Source organism: Chaetodon trifascialis, chromosome 23 (assembly GCF_039877785.1).
Source record: "Chaetodon trifascialis isolate fChaTrf1 chromosome 23, fChaTrf1.hap1, whole genome shotgun sequence".
NCBI classification, from domain to species: domain Eukaryota; kingdom Metazoa; phylum Chordata; class Actinopteri; order Chaetodontiformes; family Chaetodontidae; genus Chaetodon; species Chaetodon trifascialis.
In genome coordinates, this window is record NC_092078.1 from 2184245 (window position 1) to 2206948 (window position 22704).

The 22704-nt window shown below is 46.2% G+C and overlaps 3 protein-coding genes across 3 annotated transcripts; 2 read left to right on the top strand and 1 right to left on the bottom strand.

Moving 5' to 3' along the window:
• The first annotated feature begins 544 nt into the window (after positions 1 to 544).
• Positions 545 to 10932, top strand: LOC139351748 (butyrophilin-like protein 2). Its single transcript, XM_070993753.1, has 8 exons — positions 545 to 620; positions 2040 to 2381; positions 3019 to 3300; positions 4935 to 5300; positions 8557 to 8892; positions 10082 to 10369; positions 10457 to 10551; positions 10816 to 10932. The coding sequence occupies exons 1-8, from the start codon at positions 545 to 547 to the stop codon at positions 10930 to 10932; spliced, it is 1902 nt and encodes a 633-aa protein (XP_070849854.1).
• A 230-nt stretch (positions 10933 to 11162) lies between these two features.
• Positions 11163 to 14496, bottom strand: anapc10 (anaphase promoting complex subunit 10). Its single transcript, XM_070992885.1, has 6 exons — positions 14365 to 14496; positions 13716 to 13837; positions 13532 to 13622; positions 13277 to 13397; positions 13082 to 13135; positions 11163 to 12513 (listed from the first exon to the last, which is right to left on the bottom strand). Exons 2-6 carry the CDS (start codon positions 13828 to 13830, stop codon positions 12334 to 12336), a joined length of 561 nt encoding a protein of 186 aa, XP_070848986.1. The 5' UTR covers positions 13831 to 13837; positions 14365 to 14496; the 3' UTR covers positions 11163 to 12333.
• A 39-nt stretch (positions 14497 to 14535) lies between these two features.
• abce1 (ATP-binding cassette, sub-family E (OABP), member 1) lies at positions 14536 to 22634 on the top strand. The gene is made up of 19 exons (XM_070992865.1): positions 14536 to 14663; positions 15940 to 16081; positions 16252 to 16337; positions 16462 to 16559; positions 17035 to 17152; positions 17849 to 17986; positions 18066 to 18135; positions 18342 to 18438; positions 18525 to 18614; positions 18999 to 19120; positions 19367 to 19491; positions 19578 to 19674; positions 20062 to 20121; positions 20217 to 20275; positions 20411 to 20521; positions 20961 to 21103; positions 21187 to 21309; positions 21389 to 21500; positions 22210 to 22634. Exons 2-19 carry the CDS (start codon positions 15979 to 15981, stop codon positions 22255 to 22257), a joined length of 1800 nt encoding a protein of 599 aa, XP_070848966.1. The 5' UTR covers positions 14536 to 14663; positions 15940 to 15978; the 3' UTR covers positions 22258 to 22634.
• The last annotated feature ends 70 nt before the right edge of the window (positions 22635 to 22704 follow it).

Here is a 22704-nt window from a genome sequence, read left to right on the forward strand (position 1 = left end):
AGTGGGAGACAGAGCTAAAACACAGCAGCAAAGCAAAATATGATGCTTAAAAGGCTGAATCAGGAAGTGAAGTGCAACATTTGAAAACAAAGCAACATTACGTCATAAACATCTAAGTTCAGTGTTTATTCTCTAAAGCTTTCTTTACTTTTAAACAACAAAAGATTTCTTTGCTTTTAAATGACAACTTTGCTTTTCCCCAGCAACCAACCATTCTGATTTTTGATTGACATTCCTCCACCAAAAGCAGAGTTGTTGTTCTTTTATGCAAGCACTTTCATGACACTCCCAAAAACTTCCATTATAGCTCCGTTTTTCTGATTCTGCGACGACAATATGCAGGAAAAAGTATGGCGTAAATAATTTATCACAACTCTGGTTTCTTTACTTTTAAACAACAATAACAAAGATTTCTTTACTTTTACACAACGACAACAAACATTTCTTTAGTTTTAAACAACATGTCTTTTATTTGTGTAAATGTCATCAGTATAACATAAACAAACATTTGCTTCAGTTTCAGAGATCCAGAGTGATTTCAGCGATGGACTTCAGTAACTTTGCACTTTTGCTTTTACATCACATGATCGTCTTCCTTCTCCTGTTACAGCCACACGGAGGTCATTTCAGTGCAACACAATTGAATAATGGTGCTGTTCTGATGCCGTTTTCAAAAAATCTTGTGCAAGTTCGTTTCTCTAAATCTTTGAAGGACAAATCCTTCATTTCTGAATCATTTAACTGAAGGTCGTGGTATGTGCACTGTCTGTTGTTCCTATAACACCATCACTGCAACTGACCAGTCGCTTTGCAACTGATGAAAAAGACTGGAAAACTAGGCACATGGAAGAATTTAGCATTTCCAATACACAGTCACTGTTGTAAGAGGGTCTGTTTAACCCAAACCACAGTCTTTTCCAAGAACCTAACCACCAGTTTTGGTCTGTAAAACCAGGGTCAGCATCACCGGGTCAGTGGTCCCGGGCCCAGCATCAAGGAGGGCTCTAACCCTCAGAAATACATGTTTGTGAAAACATTATACAGTATTTGTGAGTCACATAAAACGCTTGTTTTCTTCATTTGAAAATTTCATTGAAACCAATTTTAATTTTGAAATGCAGAAAATGGTTTTGTCTGTCGTGCTTTGGAGCTACAGAGCGTTTCTGGAGACCTGAGTGTTTCCTGCCCGTAACTGGCTGCCGGCGAGGAAGCCTTCAGTACAGTGAAACTCATAAGAAGTCTGCGTGCGCTCTCCCATGTCTGAGGAGAGCTTTCACAGTTTGCCGGTGCTCTCCACGGAGTCTCAGCTTGTCTGGACTTGAAAGATATCATGAATGATTTTGCTATGGGGAAAGTTCAGCACCTGATATTTGGAGTTAAACACTAAACACGCCAACATGGTTTTGCTGTGCGGTAAAGAAAAGGTTAGTAAAGTGAGTTTCATTCATTCAAGACATACCTGTTTTGTTCAATAATAAGACTGCATGTCGAGTCTGTGGGCATATATAACACAGCCAGTAGCTGTTTAACGCATACATTTGACTGTGCTGACCAAAAAACAATAGTGGGTTAAAAACAGCAGCGAATGTTATAATAATAATATAAGAATAATATTATAAGTTTACGACTGTTTGGTTTTGTTCACGGAACTCTGATGAAAATATGTTAAAATAACGAGTTTTCCACAGGCGGCTTCAAAGCATTCGATTTTAGCATGTCTATGATATTATTTAATGGCAGTGGTGGGGCTACCCTTTTAGTTATAGCCCATATTTGAATCAGGCAGTATGTGCGCTGATGGACGATAGAAACCCGTCTCCTGTACAAACGTCCTGTTCTTGAGACATTCAGCCACATTGACTTGATCTCTGTGTGGACTTTGTAGCTTTCGGTGCACTGATGTGACAGATATCCTTGATGTGAAAGAACAACTCAAAAGCAGTTTTATGTGGTCGAATGTGGGCCATCAACAAAGAGTCATGTAGTTGAAAAGGTAGTCAGGACTGCAGGAACTGAACCACTGATCTGTTTCTCTCCAGGTCAACTTCAGTTGATTGGTCCGTCTCAGCCAATAGTGGCAATGGTTGGCGATGATGCCATTTTGCCGTGCCACCTAGAACCTGCCACAAATGCTTCCGGCATGAGGCTGGAGTGGGCGAGACCTGACCTGAGCCCTGGGTTTGTTCACGTGAGGGCAAAAGGCGAAGAGTTTCTTGCCTACAAGGAGCCGTCCTACAAAGAGCGAACATCAGTGTTCGTGGACAAGCTGGAGCGCGGAGACGTCTCACTGAAACTCTCCAAGGTGAACCTGTCGGATGAGGGAACGTACAGATGCCTGCTTCCCTCCATGGCTTTAACAGCTTTTGTTAGGCTCACTGTTGGTAAGTGATCTTTCATTGATACGGTGCTGTTGTTGTCGGGCAGAAACATTGCATCAAAAACTTACTTTTCTGGAAATAAAGACAAAAAAACTCTTTGAGAATAATTGAACACCACATCACAAAGTTGATATTGTGTTCTCATGGATGCCTGTTAGCCTAGCTTAGCATAAAGACGACAATCGTGAACCGTCAGCCTCGCTTTGTTCCAACGTGAGGAAATCCGCCATCCAGCACCTCGAAACCCTTTGCTGATTGGTGAGCTGAACAATCTGTCCAATGGGAGAGGGTTGCTGACGGAGCACAGCCACCTCCTGAAGTCTCAGTCCACAGGGACACAAGACACAGACATACCTCCACTGAAAACACCAACCACAAGGTGTTGCTGCACCTGTTTATTTAAATTCAGGTCTTCTACCTCCAGAGAAACCTCGACAAATGTGACTTCACGTGGATCAAAGGCTCCTTCTTTCTAAAGTTCTTCAAGGTCCAATTAGTATATTCCTTTGCCACATTCTTAGTTTTGTTATTTTAGTGAAAATGCACTAAACGTTTGAAACCACTGGAGACATCAGGCCACACTGTTAAATGCTGAACTCTCATCAGACGGACATCATCGCAGCTCCTCTCTCATTTGCAGGTGTTGTCTCCTCACCTGTTATCAGTGAAATGAGCAGAAGCAGCAGCAGAGTGGTTTTAAGCTGTGAGTCTGAAGGCTGGTATCCACAGCCTGAGGTGTCCTGGCTGGACGCTGAGGGACACGTCCTCCCTGCTGGACCCACAGAGACAGTCAGAGGTCCTGATGGTCTCTATACTGTCAGCAGCAGAGTGACTGTGGACAAGAGACACAGCAACACCTTCACCTGTAGAGTCCAGCAGAGGAACATCAAGCAGACCAGAGAGACACACGTCCATGTTGCAGGTAGGACGGATTAATAAACGCATCTCATGCTGACTGTGAACACCATCTGTTCAGGGATTCATCCGTTCAGCTGATCTCTCCACAGGCCTGTCGGGAGGTCTGAAGTCTGTCTTGGTTCCAGGCTTTGTCTGTGTTATCCTGTCTGCTGTCCTCATAGTGCGAGGATGGACACGAACGTACGTTTCTCTTTTTCTTTTTTTTACAAAATGCTGTCACTGTTTCTTGTTTTGGTGTAATAAAAAAATGCTTGTTTTACAGGGTCGAGACTGAAGATCTCAAGAGTCCACCGGATGTCGAGCATGTAAGAAATGTCCTAATTCATAACGTGATTTCTAGACACGTAGCTGCACTTTAGAAGCAATTCTGCAGCTGAATGAAAGACTGACAAAATGAATAGTGAGTATAAGGCCTGGATCAGACTACACGATGTCACTGCGTCAGAGGTAACGATCACACTGACAGCAGCTCCTGCCGTGTGTCGGCCAGGTGACTGGCAGACTTCAGGTACGACACCGAAGAAAGAAAAATGAACGGATGGATGGATGGATGAACTTTGACATTAAAGGCAGAGCAGGAGGCGGAGTTAACATCAGCCCATTCAGTCATCGCGACAGGATCGGGCTAAAATCGTGTAGTCTGAGCTCAGTCCCTCTAAAGAAAGACTGCAGCTTTACCCTGTGTTCCCACAAAACGCGATGAAAATTATTTAATTGCGCCTCAAATGAAACTGCGTCGTGCCAGACGCTCCAGTTTTGACGCTGGTACAAAACCCCTTGACGCGGCATCGCGTCGCGTGTCGAGCCCGTCCAACAACAACATTTCTTTCTCTCATCGACCGGAATGTGGTTTTAAGATTATTTTATGCAAGAAAGTGGATGTTAAAACTTAAAATCTGTGGTCGATTCATCACAATAGCGCGTAGTTTAAAATTTGCTCCAAAGTTTTCGGAGATGTGTCGTCCTGCTAACGGACGAACTGAGGTGGTGATGTCATCAAGTACGCTGCCATCCCAATTGCATGCAATGACAGTCCTGCGCTCTCCCGTCCTGGAGAGACTGTACTCCCAAGTCGAACTTGCTCAGTCCGAACTGCAAAGTTCGTAAGTCCGAACTTGGCGTACTTGGTATTGAGAAATGGCTCATGGCTGAAATAACCACCATCGCTGCACTGTACCTGTACTGCACAAAGTAGTGCAGCTATTGTTGAATGAACCAGACAAGTATGCTAGTAAAGCAAGCTATGCTAACTGGGGCTATGCTACGCTGAACTGTCATAAAGCTCTGGGTGAGCGGTGACGGCAACGATGAGCAGCTCCTCCATTGTTTCTGGCAGTTTCACTTTGCGAGGGAACACCAGGACGTCCGTACATCAGCACGTCGATGACGATCTCAACGCTGATAGGCTGTCGCGGCGTGTCTTCACACGAATCAACCGCAAAAGTTCAATTATTTCAACTCGAGCAATGAAGCGATGACGCGATGGGGCGACGCAATGAGAGCGATTTTCGCGGCCAACGCGTCCATCGCGCCGCGCAATTGCGGCCATCGCGTCGCCCGGCAAAATGACGCTTCACATCGCGTCTTTGCATTGACTTTGTATGTAATCTTGCGGCGTGATCTTGTTTCATCGCGTAGCCTATGGCTACGTTCCCACCAAACGCGATGAAAATGATGTAATCGCGCCTCAAATGAAATCACGTCGCGCCAGACGCTCCAGTTTTGACGCTGGTACAAAAACCCCTTGCGGCGTCATTGCGTTGCGCGACAAGCCCGTCCAACAACAACATTTCTTCCGCCATTTCATTCCCTCGTCGACCATGGCTGAAATAACTACCATCGCTGCACTGTACCTGCTCTGGAGAAGTTCCCAGCTTCGGTTCTGGGTGCATGCTACCCTACGGAGGCGGCGTGAGCACGGCGAGTTCCACCGTCTCCTGCAGGAGCTGCGCCTGGACAACGGCCGGTTCCAGCGGTCGATGACGATCTCAACGCTGATAGGCTGTCGCGGCGCGTCTTCGCGCGAATCCGCCGCAAAAGTTCAATAACTTCAACTGAGCGATGAAGCGATGGCGCGCAATCGCGGCCATCGCATCGCCCGGCAAAATGACGCTTCAAATCGCGTCTTTGCATTGACTTTGTATGTAATCTTGCGCCGCGATCTTATTTCATCGCGTTTGGTGGGAACGTAGCCTCAGTCGTTTGGTCAGTTGATCAAAGGTTGACAGCAGAGACCAGGTTTGCATCAGTCCTCTGTCAACAGTCAGCACTGGTTTCCTGGAACCATGAAGAGCAAAGAACCTGTTCTGTTGTTCCGTAGGTATCAGTTGAGATGTGGTGGAGACGGAGAACACTGATGTTCGATGGCTGCAGCAAACAAACAAAACAACAAACAAAACCAAACTGCTGCAACGCGACGAACTGCAGGCAGAGTGACACATTTGTGCAGGAGAGTCCTGTGAAGCCAGCAGTCAGATGTGCTTTATTTTAACTTGCATAACTGCAGCCATGCACTGGTTTTAACGCAGAAGGTGATCTTTTCCTAAACCGAACAGGTGGTTTTGTTGTGTGAATCTAACCAAACATTTCACAAAGTTAACCATGTGATGACAAAGGTCCGGTACGCCTGTCGCTGCACTCTCCCACAGTCAAAGATGGTGAGTGGGGGTCAGCGGCAGTCAGCCCATTCAGTCGTTTAGGTGTAAGGACGTGTTGCTCAGGTCTGCAGCTCAATGAGCCTTCAGGCCAAACAGGACACGAAGACGGTAAAATGGACCGTTAGAGAAGCTCCAGGACTCAAACGCCTCCCGGGCCAGAAAACTGAGAGAAAATCACTGTAAAAGCTCTCTGTGAACTGGCTAACTCAATATTTCTACAGTCTAACAAACATCCACAGTGAGTGAAGGAGCGGTGTCGCAGGTCATTCCTTCCTGCAGCCGTCAGACTGTACAACAGAAACTAATCTGTCCAATAACATGTATAATAATCTGTGCAATAATCTGTGAAACAATCTGTGCAATAATCTGTGCAATACTACCGGTACATAACCGTCTGTAAATACTATTTATTTACATTTTTTTTAGGGTGACGTTTTCTTTCTATCCCACCCTTTTGTATATACTTGTTGTGTTTAACTTGCATGCACTTGTTTTACCATTCTATCCACTTCATTGATGCTGCTGTGAACTTGGAGTTTCTCCTCGCAGGATGAATAAAGGAATATTGAATTGAATTGAATCATAACTCGTTTGTTTACTGAGTGATCTTTGTTTAACTGTATCATACCATGAATGTGTTCTCTGCTCTCTTTCTGTGTTAATACTGTTAATAGTGCCTCTTCAGACGGTCTTCATTATGTAATAAAGCTCTTTTAAGATGGATTCTCAATGTTTTATTATGACAAACAAACTATTTGTAGTGGATTTGAATGTAAACCTACTTGAATCTCATACAAGCAGAAGCTAGAAAAGACGGAGGGTTTTCATCAGCTCACAAAGTCTCATACATCCTCCTACGTCACAGGTGCATCAGTAACTAAAACCACATTCTCACTGCTGACCGTAGGGAGGCATTCAAAGACACTAAGGATCGAGGACAACGAGGAAGTAAAAGAAAGTAAGTAAAACTTTCTTGCTAAATTCATCATACAGTTGTCGTCTGTATCAGGTGGAGTCACATTTTTAGGCAGACGTTTTGGATTTTAGTTAAAATGATTGTATTTTATGCTTTTACAGATTTTTATACAAACCTCTTAAAGGAACCTTTGAACTAATTTTCCACACTAAGTTGAAGTGACACAGACACACACACACACACACACACACACACACACACACACACACACACACACACACACACACACACACACACACACACACACACACATATGTATGTATATGTACACACACACAGTAGCACAGTAATATGAACAGAAATGTTAAAAGTGTGTTGAAATACAACAGCAGAGTATTATGATATGCAGTATGTGAATAAACAGTGTTCCTGTGTTTCAGCAGGCTCAGCTGGACGCTTTTGAGTCATTTTAGTGAAAAATTAACGTCTAAATATTTCAAAACATGAGACAAAACATCAGAAGTAATCACATAAGACAAAGATCTCATGTCACGTCTGCTGTCAGGCTCGTTCACAGCTCTGTGTAGTTAAACTGTTTTGCATCTTGTTAGAAAGCCCACACTGTTCCTATGTTGTAAACTTGTTTGTTGAATTAAGTTTCCATTCATTAATAGTTGTTTTTCAGTGAATTGTCGTTTGTCCTATACTCTTGAACGCGCCATTGTTGTTCCGACACTTTTGAATGCACCACACCTGTGTGTGAATGCCGTGCCGAAAGTTAGTTTCTCTTTCATCTTCATTAATATGACGGTGTTTTTCTCTCTCGTCATTACTGTAATCCACCTCTACCCAGTTCTGGCTGTGAGTAAATGCCAGAAGGTGAGTTTAGCACATTTACGTTGTAGCAGTTAGATACTAACTGTGTTGAAGTGTATTCAATTTGCTGTTCATATAAGCTATAGCTAATGCTAATTAATGCTGGTGCGTGCTTAAGGCTAGTGGGTTTTGTGCTATCTATATGTCTCGTGAGGTGTTTGTTTATGTTGTATGATTTATATGATGCTAGAATGATGAATACAGTCCTTTGTTCTGTTATTATGTTGCATATTATGTTTGCCGTGCTGATTATTATTTTGTATCACTATTGCAGACCACAGCCAAATAAATCATCAATAAGCAGGACATCTGTATCCGTGTTCTCTAATAGGAACGCCACTCTCCTTATACCTTGCCACTCTAAACCAGCTAAATTCCTGGAGACGCCCACTCTCCCTTTTACATCTGCAGAGGCAGGAAGGCTGTGGTTTGACACAGGAAGTGAGAGGAGGAGGAACTGAACAGGTGACAGTCAGTTCAGTGAGACACAGCAAAGAGACGAGTTGAACCTTTTCTACCAAACCAGCCTTTTGTCTTCAGCTCAGGATGCTCCGTCCAATGACAGCCTGCAGTGATGGACTGTCCATCAGCGTCCTACTCTTCATTTTTCTGATGAAGACTTCTGAAGGTAATTTCCACACAAAACACTTCTGACCATTGAAAAAAGGAAAAAGTTCGACATAATGTCACGTTTGAAGGCCTTCTCCCTGTTTTTAATGCAGCTTCTTCAAACAGTTTCTCTGAATTTTCTTTGTAATCTGATGACGTGTGACTCATGTATGTTTCTCCTGTTCTTTGGTTTTCCTCGCAGCTCAGTCACAGTTGATTTGTTCAGATCAAATAATTGTCGCCCTGGCTGGTGATGATGTCATTCTGCCCTGTCACCTTGAACCTCCCATCGATGCCAGAGCTGAGACAGTGGTGTGGACCAGACCTGGTTTAGACCCACAGTACATTCAATTTCACAAAGATGGACGACTGACGTTTCCAAATCCATCTTATTATTATCGCACAGTTCTGTCTGTGGATGAAATGAAGAATGGAAACGTCTCCTTGAAACTCTCCAGAGTGAAACTGTCTGATGCAGCAAAGTACAAGTGCATCCTTCAGTCACTGAAGAAAGAAGCTTCCATCGAACTCACTGTTGGTAAGTCAGACTTCAGTGTTCAAAGTCTGAGTAGAGGACAAACATTAAAGGTGCCGTGTGGACACTCAGTGCTCCTCATCAACACGTTGTGTGAATCCTTGAAGGTGATCAAATGTACTGAATGTGTTTCAGTCCCTCCAAAACAGACAAGCTGGTTTTCTGAACAGACTTTGTTTTGTTTTGTTTTTATTATGTATTATGACCCTTGTATGCCTCAATGGCTTTTAACACCATTGTGTTCCAGGAGTTCACATCATCACTAATTTCCTCCTTCATGACACGTGTGTGGGTGAACCATCATGTAACTCACTCAAGTTATGCATAATTATGGGCGTGGCCACTTTGAGTGACAGCTAGCTGCTGTGGTTCAGTAACCAGGCTTCATTCAGCCCACAGCAGCTCCACCCACGCTCCATCTTTGTCCATTTTTGGATTAGCTGTGAGTTTGATGGAGTCAGTGCTGCCAAGATGGCGCCAGCTGGAGCCACTGAGCTTCACAATGGCTATTCAGACATCTGTGGGGGTGCCCCTATGGCTCAGTCTGCAGGGTGTGCGCCCCATGCACTGAGGCTGTCGGTCCTCTGCAGGGGCGGCAGGTTCATCTCCCACCTGTGGCTCATTTGCTGTGTGTCGTCCCCTCACTCTCTGCCCCCTTCCTGTTGTACCTTCAGCTGTCCCTATCATAAAGCCCAAAAATATAATTAAAACAAAAAAAGAAACCTGTGGGTGACGTCACAGAGACTTGGTCCGTGTTTTGTACACCTACAAATGACTTTGTGGGTCTCTTCCAAAGAGATTCAAAAACAGCCTCTGAAAATAAACACAAAGCCGTTCACACATGGCTCAAGGAGCCCCCCAATGACAAGAATGGGACACTAACGAGGCAGACGACTGTCGTTGACACCCAAGGGTCGCACCCTACCCGCCTTAATGGGGGATCATTTGCCTCACAATAGAGTGAGTTTCATTGGACTAGAGCTGTCCTATCGAGTCTGGTGTGCATGAATTGATGAAGCCTGCTCGGATGAGAGGCGAAAACGTCTTCCAAGACAAACTGACAAAGTCCAGTTGCGAACGATTAAATGCCCTGAAGATTACATTTGAATGTTTTTAGCTCGTCTCTAATCAGTTTCTCACAGTTTGTTTGAGGTGAGCTCACACTTTGAAATTGCTCGTCTCTTATGGTCAGGTGCTGTCTCCACACCCGTCACTGCTTTAGCAGACATGGACAGAAACACAGGACAAGTGGTTTTAAGCTGTGAGTCTGAAGGCTGGTATCCACAGCCTGAGGTGTCCTGGCTGGACGCTGAGGGACACGTCCTCCCTGCTGGACCCACAGAGACAGTCAGAGGTCCTGATGGTCTCTATACTGTCAGCAGCAGAGTGACTGTGGACAAGAGACACAGCAACACCTTCACCTGTAGAGTCCAGCAGAAGACCATCAGCCAGACCAGAGAGACAAACGTCCATGTTCCAGGTAGACAATCAGCTCTAAATAAATGAAACAAATCATCACTGTTTGGGTTTTGAACAGTTCAGGTCCAGCTGTGTTCTGTCATTTCAGCTGATCTCTTCATCGTTCAGTCCTGTTCCCAGTGGATTTGGAGCCTCGTCGTTCTTGGTTTGGTGCTGCTCATTATTGTCGCACTATTACTGAAAGTAAGTCACATTAAAATTCCTTTATTCCGTGTGTGTGTGTGTGTGTGTGTGTGTGTGTGTGTGTGTGTGTGTGTGTGTGTGTGTGCGTGCGTGCGTGTGTGTGTGTGTGTGTGTGTGGTTGCTCTGGGCTCAGTGCACAAAGTCTGAATCCCAGATGTGTGATCTAAGAAGAAGAGCAGGTGGTACATGAAGGGTTTCCTGTTTTAAGGAAAAATCGACATGAACAGCAGATCTGAACAGATTTCCTCTTCTGTCTGCACACAGGGGCTGGCAGAGGGCATTTATCGAGAGATAACCCATAAAAGGCGAAAATCATTCCATTCCGAGGAAAAGCTATCCAGCCTCACTGAACAACAGAGGAACCAGACCAGTGCAGAGTGAGGAGGAGGAGCAAGAAGAAGAACCAGCAGGAAGAGAAACAAATGAAAAACAGACACGTCATCATCGACATTTTGGAGAGGAGTAAAAAGAAAGAGTGAAAATGGAGAAAAAGCAGTTGGAGGACACCTCAGTGAATGAAGATGGACACAGAGACGATGTCCTCACAGCAAGAAGCACACTTCATACTGCCACCCCCCGGCTCAAAGGCAGGAGACACAGAGGACCACACAACCATTTAAACTAATATTTATTTTAACCCAAATATAACCAGTGGCAATAATAATGACAGCTCTAAGAAAAACAATAAATGTCAAAAACTGCATTTAAAGAGTTAAAATTCTGAGAATGAATGAATATTTGGCCAATATGATCAGGACTGATGCTAAAATATCTGACTTAGTATTTATGTATCTAGTGTATGTATATAATAGTATCAGATAGTATATGTACATGATAACAATACTATGAATGTTATGATAAAAAATATGACTAATAACAGCAGTTGCAGTGGGTGTCAGGCACAAAATATGATCCAAAAACAAAAAACAAAAACAAAAAACTTTTTTTTCTACAGTTTTCTACTTCAAATTTTTTACAACTTTACGTGTAAATATGAGCGCCATCTGCTGGACATATTGAGTATTTAGGGCTGTCCTTGCTTGCAGAGATCGATGTTTTCTTTACAGATATCAATAAAGATGAATTGATGATTTCTGTTTGTCTGATGACACAAAATACTCCTTAATTTATGTGTTTATTACAGAAAATAAACTTTAAACTCTGGTTTCCAACAATGTGCCTCCTTCTAATTTCCACCCAGAAAAGCCTCCATGAGCTCCGCTGCAGACGCCTCTGCAGAAGCTGAAATGCTGTCAGTGTGAACGGCGTTTGGCAGCACACACTCATTCAACAAAACACAGTCACACTCCAGCAGCCGTGTTGCTTTGAAACACGTTTAATTCGACATTCAGTCACAAATCCACAGCAGGAGACGCTCTGCAGGCACAGTCCTGACTGAAACTGACAGAAAAGTCTGTTTTGGCTTCTTGGACTCCGTCTGGCTCCGATCCTGCTAAAATGAACCAAATTCACAGCAAATCGCTGAGTGTTTACAGGCCGTGAGCAGCAGATCCAGCCTGTGTGGGACAAACCTTTAAAAACCAGTTTCAAACATCACAACATACAAACTCTCACTGTTTGGGGTCAAAGGCTCACAGTCGGCATCTTTCGATGTGACTCTGTTCAACGTTGGCAGCTTCATTTAAACAGAAGCACTGAATTTATTGAGAAAACCACTTTTAACAGGATGTGAACGACAGGCAGCGCAACACCGATCAGCTCTGTCAGAGTCCAGACATCAGTCAGTCACACGCGGCGAACCACACCGAGGCTCAGTCCACATCACCTGATGGTGCGGTACATCATGAAGTCGACCGTGGTGCATCGTGGGAACTTCCCGATGGAGCTCTCCTCCACCGGCGTGTAGACTTTGATCTGCCGCATGTGTGTGTCTCTGCCGTTCTGGTGGTTGGCCAGCACCGCGATCTGGATCATGAAGGTGCTGATTGGCTCGTTCGTCCGCTGAAACACACGCGCACACACACACGCGCACACACACACGCGCGCACACACACGCGCGCACACACACACACACACACACACGCGCGCACACACACACACACACACACACACACACACACACACACACACACACACACACACACACACACACACACACACACACACACACACACACACACACACACACACTAACTGCCTGCCCCAAAACACAACGATTACACTCAGCGTCCTGGACAAACATGGCTGCAGGTTTTGTTCTGGTGTTGATATGATTTAAAAGATGATGCTGCTTTCAGAACCTGAACCTGACAAACACAAACAATCAGGAACCGTCTGATTAAAAACTGAGCAAACGAGGTTACGAATCTGAGCGAGTGTCAGTCAGCTTTCTGCTCTTCACAGCTCTTTACTCTGAGCTACACACATGTTGGTCAGCACCAGAAAAAATACTGAGGCTCAAAACTGAGATGAAAAACCACAAAAATCATGTCACCAAACACAAGATCTCAGACTTTCAAAAGGCTCTGAGGACTATTTTTAAAGTGAAATAAAGACATGAGTCTCTTACCTGATTCATCAGAGAGATGTGAATCCAACCACTGGGCTCCACCATCTCCAACTGCTGCAGAGAGGAAGAGGAGGAGGAGGAGGAGGAGGATGGTGAGAAGAAAGAGCATTTGAGCGGTGATGAAACTCTGTAACACAGACGAGGCAGCTGTGACAGTCTGAGCTTTAAGCCGACGGGATCGCGGAGAGTCGTTACCCTGATCTCCTGCAAGTTGTGGAAGTTGTTGCCGACTCTGACTGAGATCTTGCTGGGCGTGTAGCTCTCATCTGACTTATAATCAGCATAGATACACAGCATCTTCACCGTCGTTCTCCTCCTGAACAACGCAAATCAAACATCAGTGACGCCAGCTGCAGGTGACTGACAGGCCAGAAAACAGGCATCCTCACTGGATTTCCTGAGAAAATACAGAACATTTCCAGAATATTCCAGAGTGCTGACGCATGTTACCTGAACTGTATGTTGACTAAGTGAGGCTGGGATCCATCCGACTGCCAGTAAGTCTCCAGGTTGTCATCCCTCAGCTGATCCACTCCAAAACCTGGACACGGGCGGAGGAATGAAATTCAGTGACATCGTCGACATTGATCGCTCTGTGCACACACAGCAGTAGTACGTGAGGTTCAGGGCTCACCGGGTTTGCAGGAGGAGAGGGACCACACTGCCTGGGAGCCGATCTCCCGGACCGTCCCGGTCCGCTCTAACTGCTTTGGGTCAGCGCCGGGTGGTGTCTTGCTTGGGGTGGCCATCCTTTAACTACAGAGAAACACAAAAACACTGGTTTATCAAACATTGGACGGGACTTTCTCGGAAGTTAGCAATGTGACACCAAACTCCCTTTAACTTTCTATCATTCTGACATTTGCTTTGATATTTCAAGGTGTTAATTGATGGCAGGAAACATCTTGAAAGTTTATGAGAATTAATAGATCCTCAGAGGAAATTCGGCATATAAGCGGCACATCTAGTAACGTTTTAAATTGCTAATAGCTCATTTAGTACCAAATTTGTGGTTAATATAATCGTGGCTTTACTCTGTATTTTGAAGGAGGGACACACAGAGAATATCACACATAATTATCACTTGAACTGAATTTAAAAGTGGACCATAATGTTTCAATAATAAGCTACGAATTATTTTAGACAAGCAAACATTAAACAAGCGTTTTAAAGGAGTTTGGTGCGGAGCTCCAGCTAGCTGTTAGCAGCTAATATGTCTCCACTTTCTCAAATCTCAAATCCTGCAAAACTTAGTTTACGATGGAAATAAACGTAGAACTCACAAGCAGGGTTACTGCGTTGTCTCAGTGCATCAGATGAGGCTGTTTGACACAAATGAAGTTTAAATCCGCTTTGTTTTGCTACAGCCACTTCGAATCTCCCACTTTTGTACGTCCGGGTCGCTTCGTACTGACGTCACCAACACGTCGCATACTGTGTGCGTCTCTCCCGCCATCTTTCCAGCCGGCTTCCAGGAGAAGAACACGTTGCTAGAAAAAAGAAGTTTCACCCACAATTATTTGTTTCTAAACGTTGTTTTCCGTCTATTTTCTTCCAAGTCGGGGGCCGGGAGCCGAAGGGGGTGAGTTTTTAACTTATCACACTGGATTTTGTCCATTTTTATTGTTGTATTGCATTAAAAACGAGCGCAGTTACCCACCGAGCAGCTGTCAAAGTGTGGGGCCTCCGCTGCTAACGTCGTATATGTGAAGCTAACAGTTAGCTAACTTCGTAGCATCAAATGCTTGTTTTAACAGTACAATCCACATTAAACATGCAGCCACTCGACCGTTGATTAACCAGCAGGAACACGCAAGTTCAGATGGTTGATAGTTTAAATGTGTAGTTTTTAACGCAATTGCTGTTACTGGCGTAGTGGCCCAAAAGATAACGTTTTCTCTTGTACGGAAAGGATGATAGTCCAAATGCGGTTCAATAATTTGCGAATTATAGGTTTTTTTGCTCAGTGACGAAATTGTACATATACAAGCTCACAATTTCCAGTGTTTTGTCAATCGTTACGATTGGTTGATGAGTTCGGCGTATCAATGACTCACATATGAGAAGGTTATTTGAGGCCAAATCTAACTTTGGTGCTGCTCGCCACCGCCCGTCACGTTGCGTGTCTGCGATGGGATGTCGTTAAAACAGTAACGGACAATCCGTGTGTACAATCTCATTTAATTTGAGTGTTAAATTTACGCCGTTTTGAAAAGGCTGATGCAAGTGGATACTTAAAGGCCGTAGATGATGTAGTACCAGGCAGGTACGTTCGCGGTGAGGCAGCAGTAAAATGGCAGGTTTTTAAATGGAGTCTGGTGGTACTCGCTCTCCCTACAGAGGACTGCTAAGCGCTAACTGCTCTGCTCTGCAGCAGCTTCATTCACGTCCGTTCGTCCTCCTGACGCCTGACATGAAAATCCTTGAAACCAGAATCTGCATTGAAGCCAGAAAGCATTACGTTTGGTTGCAGTCAGGAGCAGATGGAGGCTGGTTCAGGCCCGTGGTGGTCGACCTGCGGCGGCCTATTGTTGAAAGCAAAGGCTGTGGTTTTTGTTCAGAAATGAATGTGTTGCTTCAGCAGAGTGAGCAGAGTGCTGGTGGACACAGGTTCGAGCCTGGACACTGTCCCTACATGTAGACTGTCTGATGGCTTCGGTACCCATTACCCGTGCACACATGTTGTGAGATTGATTGATTGATTGTGTGTGTGTGTGTGTGTGTGTGTGTTGAAAATGTGTTAAGCTTCCATCTCAAACCTTTCAGCTTCTTTCCACCTGCAGATTTCTGCTTCTCCTCATCAGCGTCCCTCTGGACTAACCGTCCAGGTAACTCCTGTCCTCTCGCTTCTCCTTCAGCTCCTCAGGTGCTAGCGTCCGTCATTCCAGCCCTCCGTCATGGCGGATAAAAACACCAGGATCGCCATCGTCAACCATGACAAATGTAAACCTAAGAAATGCCGTCAGGAGTGCAAGAAGAGCTGCCCGGTGGTCCGAATGGGTGAGTGATCGTCACGTATTCAGTGGACTCGGCTTCAGCACCAAAACACAAACCTTTTACACCTAAAGTTGTCTTTAAACGTGTGTGTGTGTGTGTGTGTGTGTGTGTGTGTGTGTGTGTGTGTGTGTGTGTGTGTGTGTGTGTGTGTGTGTGTGTGTGTGTGTTTGCAGGTAAGCTGTGTATCGAGGTGACTCCACAGAGTAAGATCGCCTGGATCTCTGAGTCTCTGTGTATAGGCTGCGGTATCTGCATCAAGGTAACTGACCTGAAGTCAGATTTCTGACTGTTTTCTTAAAACATCAGTCACCTGTGTGTATTTCACTGTCCTCTCACTGGATCATCAGCCATGTTTTTGTCCTGACTCTCCTCTGTCGTTACAGAAATGTCCGTTTGGAGCGTTGTCGATCGTCAACCTGCCCAGCAACCTGGAGAAGGAAACTACACACAGATACTGCGCCAATTCCTTCAAACTGCACCGGTACGCCGCTCAAACCAGAACTTTCTTCATTCGTCATCAATCATCTGACGACCCCTCAGATTTATCCAGTGACCTTTTGAAGGGGCCCGACCCCGAGCTCCGACAGCGACGTGCTGCTCTGACGTTGATGCTTCAGTATTACTGCATTTAACTGATAAAACTGAAGTACTTTTCTAGAAGGAATGACTTTTACTTGTATTGCAGTATTTCTACAACGTGGTACTTTACTTTACAGAGTTCATACAAAGTCCTGAATGTTTGGAAAATGTTTGTTTTTATCTGTTTTCTGGGTTTGAAATACGCTTGAATTTGATCTTTGATTTTCAGCTTAATGTTCATGTGCAGCCAGAAATGAAACGTCGACATGTTTGTTTGTTTGTTGCCTCGGGGGTAGAATTGACCCACACGCAGTCAGAGTTAGCGTGAGCAGCTGCTGACGTCAGCTGACTGACAGTGTTGTGCTCTGACCCCGCAGGCTGCCCATCCCTCGGCCCGGCGAGGTGCTCGGGCTGGTGGGGACCAATGGCATCGGCAAGTCCACGGCTCTGAAGATCCTGGCTGGAAAACAGAAACCCAACCTGGGCAAGTACGATGTGAGTGCCCCCCCACACACACACACGAGCCAGCCAGGCGGCCATGTTTCTGCACAGCTGATGTGATTGGCGGTCAAAGCGGCGCTGCGCTGAGGAGATAAAATGTGGGCGTGGCCGCTCACAGCAGCCGCTTTGTCTTCTGACCATCAACTGAAACTTTGGTCCTCTTCGCGCTTCCTTCAAACGATGGTCCATCAAACCGCACAGAAACGAACTCCTCGGCTCGCCGTGAGGTTTGAAACATGAACGTTAGCACAGTCGCTCTGAAGCAGCTGAACTTTCACCTCTTCTCTGCTTTAAATCTGGATGAGTATTCGGTGAGAGTCTGCGCTGTTGGGCAGACGGCTCACGGCTTTCAGGTCAGGCGCTCACGTGACGGTGCGTCTCCATCCTGTTTCCACGCCGTCGGTCGGTGCCTGAGCGGCCACGGCGAGCAGAGCGAAGCGGCTTCAGACGCTTCCTGTTCGTCCACACGTAGCGTTGATGTCGAGGATCGTTCTCTTCTGGAACCACTTTAAACGAAACTTTGAGTCTTTTGTTGTTAAAGAACAAGATGGCCGCCTCAACGCCGCTTTCCCCAGTCAGGAAGACCTGTTAAACATCAGCGCCTCTGCTTGGGACGAGCGGTTTTCACTTCCTGAACGTCACATGACCGCACTGCCTGTTGATAACATGTGACTGCATGTTTTCTCCCAGAATCCTCCAGACTGGCAGGAGATCTTGACCTACTTCAGAGGTTCTGAGCTGCAGAACTACTTCACCAAAATCCTGGAGGACGACCTGCGGGCCATCGTCAAGCCGCAGTACGTCGACCAGATCCCAAAGACCGTCAAGGTAAACGAGTTCGACGCGTCGCGGCCGCGTTCGAAGCCCAAACGTAGCGCCGCTTCTAATTCTCCGTGTCTGCCTCCAGGGGTCAGTAGGCGCCATCCTGAGCAGGAAAGACGACACAGAGACGCAGAACCTCGTCTGTCAGCAGCTCGGTATGCACACACACACACACACACACACACACACACACACACACACACACACACACACACACACACACACACACAGCCCGATGGTGTGGTGCATGTGTGGAAATAAGAAGCAGAGATTTAACATAAATCTGCATTAATGTGACACGTTACATGAAGGTGTGATGTGATTGGCTGTTTTATTATCCGTCTGTGTTGTTGCTGGGCAGATCTGAGTCACCTGCGGGAGAGAAATGTGGAGGACCTGTCCGGAGGAGAGCTGCAGAGGTTCGCCTGTGCCGTCGTCTGCATCCAGAGAGCCGACATGTGAGCAAGCGAGCCGCCGCCGAGCGCACGTCAGCGTTTGACCTTTGACCTCAAACCACTGACCGCTTCTGTTTTCTCCGCCGCAGTTTCATGTTCGACGAGCCGTCCAGTTACCTGGATGTGAAACAGAGGCTGAAGGCCGCCATCACCATCCGCTCGCTCATCACCCCGGACAGGTGAGAGCAGCAACGACCCACCTGTTCACCTGTTCACCTGTTCACCTGTGCAGCGTTCCAACAGGTGTTTCTGTCAGATTCTCAGTCAGCAGATGTTTCCAAAGATCAGTGAAGCTGAAGAGGAAACCATGAAATATACTGACTCTGAGCTGTTCTCAGGTCAGATCAGGTGATTTATTACTGCTCTTCAGTCTTTCATTGATCCACTGCAGCGTCTGCATCTGAAGCAGCGCGTCATTGATCCCACGCAGCGCTCAGACTGATGACATCAGACGCAGGTGGTTGTGATTCGGCTGCAGTACGCTAACAGGCCAGCAGGCGTCGCCGACCCTCAGACTTGCAGCTGTCAGTCTTTGCTCAGTGTGGCGTCGTCGTGTGTTTCAGGTACATCATCGTGGTGGAGCACGACCTGAGCGTGTTGGACTACCTGTCCGACTTCATCTGCTGCCTGTACGGCGTCCCCAGCGCCTACGGGGTCGTCACCATGCCCTTCAGCGTCCGAGAGGGTAAAAACACAAACACAGAACATGTTAGCAGAGCGCAGCGCGAGCGGCGTCTGTCGTACAGGCTGTTTCAGACCGAGATGGACGAAAGGTCTTACTGAGCCAGTTCAGATGAAACTACGAGAGAAAACTCGAATAAAAAATCAGATCCTGTGTCGGATGTGAGCTTAGTCAGTGAGACTGTTGATGATCATCGTTCAGTAAAAACATCGTTTCACTTCGATTCTCTGTGGAACTTCTTGACTCCAGGCATCAACATCTTCCTGGACGGCTACGTCCCCACGGAGAATCTCAGGTTTCGGGAGGCCTCGTTGGTCTTCAAGGTGGCTGAGACGGCCAATGAGGAGGAGGTGAAGAGACTCAGGCACTACCAGGTGTGTCTCTGTCCTCCTCATTCCCACATTCCAGCTCTGTCTCGTTTTTCTTTTGGGTCGAAGACTTTTCTGTTTCCTGTTTTCAGTATCCGGAGATGAAGAAGACGATGGGCGAGTTCACGCTGGAGATCAAAGCAGGAGAGTTCACCGACTCTGAGATCATGGTGATGCTGGGCGAGAACGGTAAGCTGTGCAGTGAATCGTGTTCAGTCTGTCAGAAATCAGGATTTATTGAGCTGATCAGCTGCTAAATGTTGATTCTGAGTGTTGAATTTCAGCTTTTATTCATTTTTCATGGTATGGACTGAAGCACAGCAGAAGGCTCCTGATTTCACCATCATAGTTTAGCATGTTAGCATGCTAACTCTGGTCAGGAGGACTAAACTAAGTCCAGCTGAGGCTGATGGAACGTCGTCAGTTTGAAGTGTGAAAGTGGCGGACACATAAAGCTTTGACCTGCTGGTGGCGCTACATGCACAGTTTGAGCATCATGACGGTCTGTCAGGTTCGCCCTCTGAGAGCCATGAAAGCACGTCCAGACGTCAGAACCACTTCTTTGTGTGTCTGCAGGCACAGGGAAGACCACCTTCATCAGGATGTTGGCTGGAGGCCTCAAATCTGACGGGGGAGGTGAGACACACACACGCACACTCACACACACACGCACACACACACACACACACACACACACACACACACACTCACTCACCTGCTCTGTGTTTCAGGTGAGGTTCCCATCCTGAACGTCAGCTACAAGCCTCAGACCATCAGCCCCAAGTTCAAGGTGTGTACGATGTCAGCGAATTGAAACGATCCATCAAACAGACGCGGTTTCACCCGCTCTGTAAACAGGAAGTGTGTTTTCACTGCAGGCGCCGGTTGTTCTCAAAGTGACGCTCGAGTGTGTTTGTGTCTGCAGGGCAGCGTCAGAGCGCTGCTGCACGAGAAGATCAGAGACGCCTACACCCACCCGCAGTTCATCACCGACGTCATGAAGCCCATGCAGATCGAGAGCATCATAGACCAGGACGTAAGGCGCACATGCACGCACATGCACGCACGCACACACACACACACACACACAAATATTTCAGAGAATGAGTAAAGCTCCTGCTAACAAAGTACATGTACTGCAGTATTTATCAACCATAAATCATAAACAATGTAAACATGTGAACTGTGTGTTTGCTACAATGTAACAAACAGCAGCCGTCACTACAGAAAAGATCAAGGCAACATTTTACATCAAGTAACAACAGTCAGACGGGAAAGAGGTCAGGGGATTATGGGTAACTGAACCTGCAGTGTTGCGTTTAAGTGTCATGTACAGTAACCGTTCAGCCACCAAGGCGCTCCATTGGTCAGCTTTTCATTCTGAGCTTTGACCTCATGGTGGCGCTGCAGGGAAAGTCAGTGAGGTTCATCCTCTGAGATCCACCCTGACGCCTCCTCCTCCTCCTCCTCCTCAGGTGCAGAACCTGTCTGGAGGTGAGCTGCAGAGAGTGGCTCTCACGCTGTGTTTGGGGAAGCCGGCTGACGTTTATCTGATCGACGAGCCTTCGGCGTACCTGGACTCAGAGCAGAGATTGATGGCCGCCAGAGTCATCAAGAGGTACGAACACCTTCTCTTCTTCTTTCCACCACTTCCTTCACTTCCTCCATCCTACTCACCGACGCCGGTGTTTTTGCGCACAGGTACATCCTCCACGCCAAGAAGACGGCATTTGTGGTGGAGCACGACTTCATCATGGCGACCTACCTGGCCGACAGAGTCATCGTGTTCGATGGAGTCCCCTCCAAGAGCACCGCGGCTAACACGTAAGACCCGCAACGCTGCGTTACAGTCAGTTAGCCGTTAGCCGAGCGCTCGCCGTGACGATGACGAATGTCCTCTCAGTCCTCAGAGTCTTCTGGCCGGGATGAACCGGTTCCTGTCGCTGCTGGAGATCACATTCAGGAGAGACCCGAACAACTTCAGGCCGCGGATCAACAAGCTCAACTCCATCAAGGTACGAGCGCGGCGGCGTTAACGAGCTTGTATTTTAACGAGGTTTACAGTCACAGCTGCACTCAGTGAGCTAAAAGATCATCAGCCCAACGTGACGACAGTTAAAGCTGCAAATTAAGATTTTCATCAGCAATTAATCAGCAAGTCCAAATATTAGAAATACTGAAGTTCATCCCATCAGCAGCAAAAAACAGCAAATATTCACCTTTGAGACGCAAGAACAGCTGAGCTTTTCAGGATTTTTGCTTGAAGTTACTTCAGTTATTGATTATTAATCATGTTTTTTTTAATCAATCTAATAATCGACATATTGTTTCAACTCTTCAGTAAAGACTTAATTGCCAGATTAAAGGTTGAAACCGGTGATTTTTGTCCATAGGACTACAGATCACACATTTAAATGTATTTTTAAACGGCTTTCAAAGCTCAATGAAGAAATGGATGGCTGCCTGCTTCAGTGAACCTGCAGACACTGACCTCTGCTGGTGGTTTGTAGGAGTTACAGCAATAAAAAAGTTGATGTACTGCGTGTAGAAAGTGTAACATACGTGTTTTGTTTCCAGCAGTGATGACTCTGCGACACGTCGTAGCTGAGTGAGCTGCAGTGTTTACATCCCATCAAGGCTTCAGTCATCACTGTGACTGTTGCTGTGAGTTTACCAATAAAATTTCATTTAAAGCGATGCTGAACTTTACCCTGTTTCTCGCAGGACACTGAGCAGAAGAAGAGCGGAAACTATTTCTTCCTGGATGACTAAGACGACTTCCTGTTCGACCACCTGTGACATCCTGCGACGCTCCGGGTGGAGGGAGGGGTCTGCGTTGAACAGCTGGGAGCGTCACGGTCAGAGCGCAGCCTCGACATTTACCACAAATACAACCAGGCCGCGCTCACCAAACAGCAGATAAAATCATACGGCAGAAAAAGAAAACCCATCAGCCTTTGTGTTCAAGGCTGCGTTCAGCAGCCAGCAATGTTGTGAAACGTTTAAAATATAAAGTGCATTGCATTCTGTGTCAGTCAGCCTGAACATACTGGGCTGTATTCACGAGCCAGCGACATTATGGAACATTACCTAGCGTATTTTAACACTCATGCATTTACAAGAAATGACAATAAACTGAAGCTACCTGATCCAAGAACAGTTTGTCTCCTCGTTCATTATGTGGCTGACGGTGAGAGCAGCTTCTGGAGCAGCAGGTAA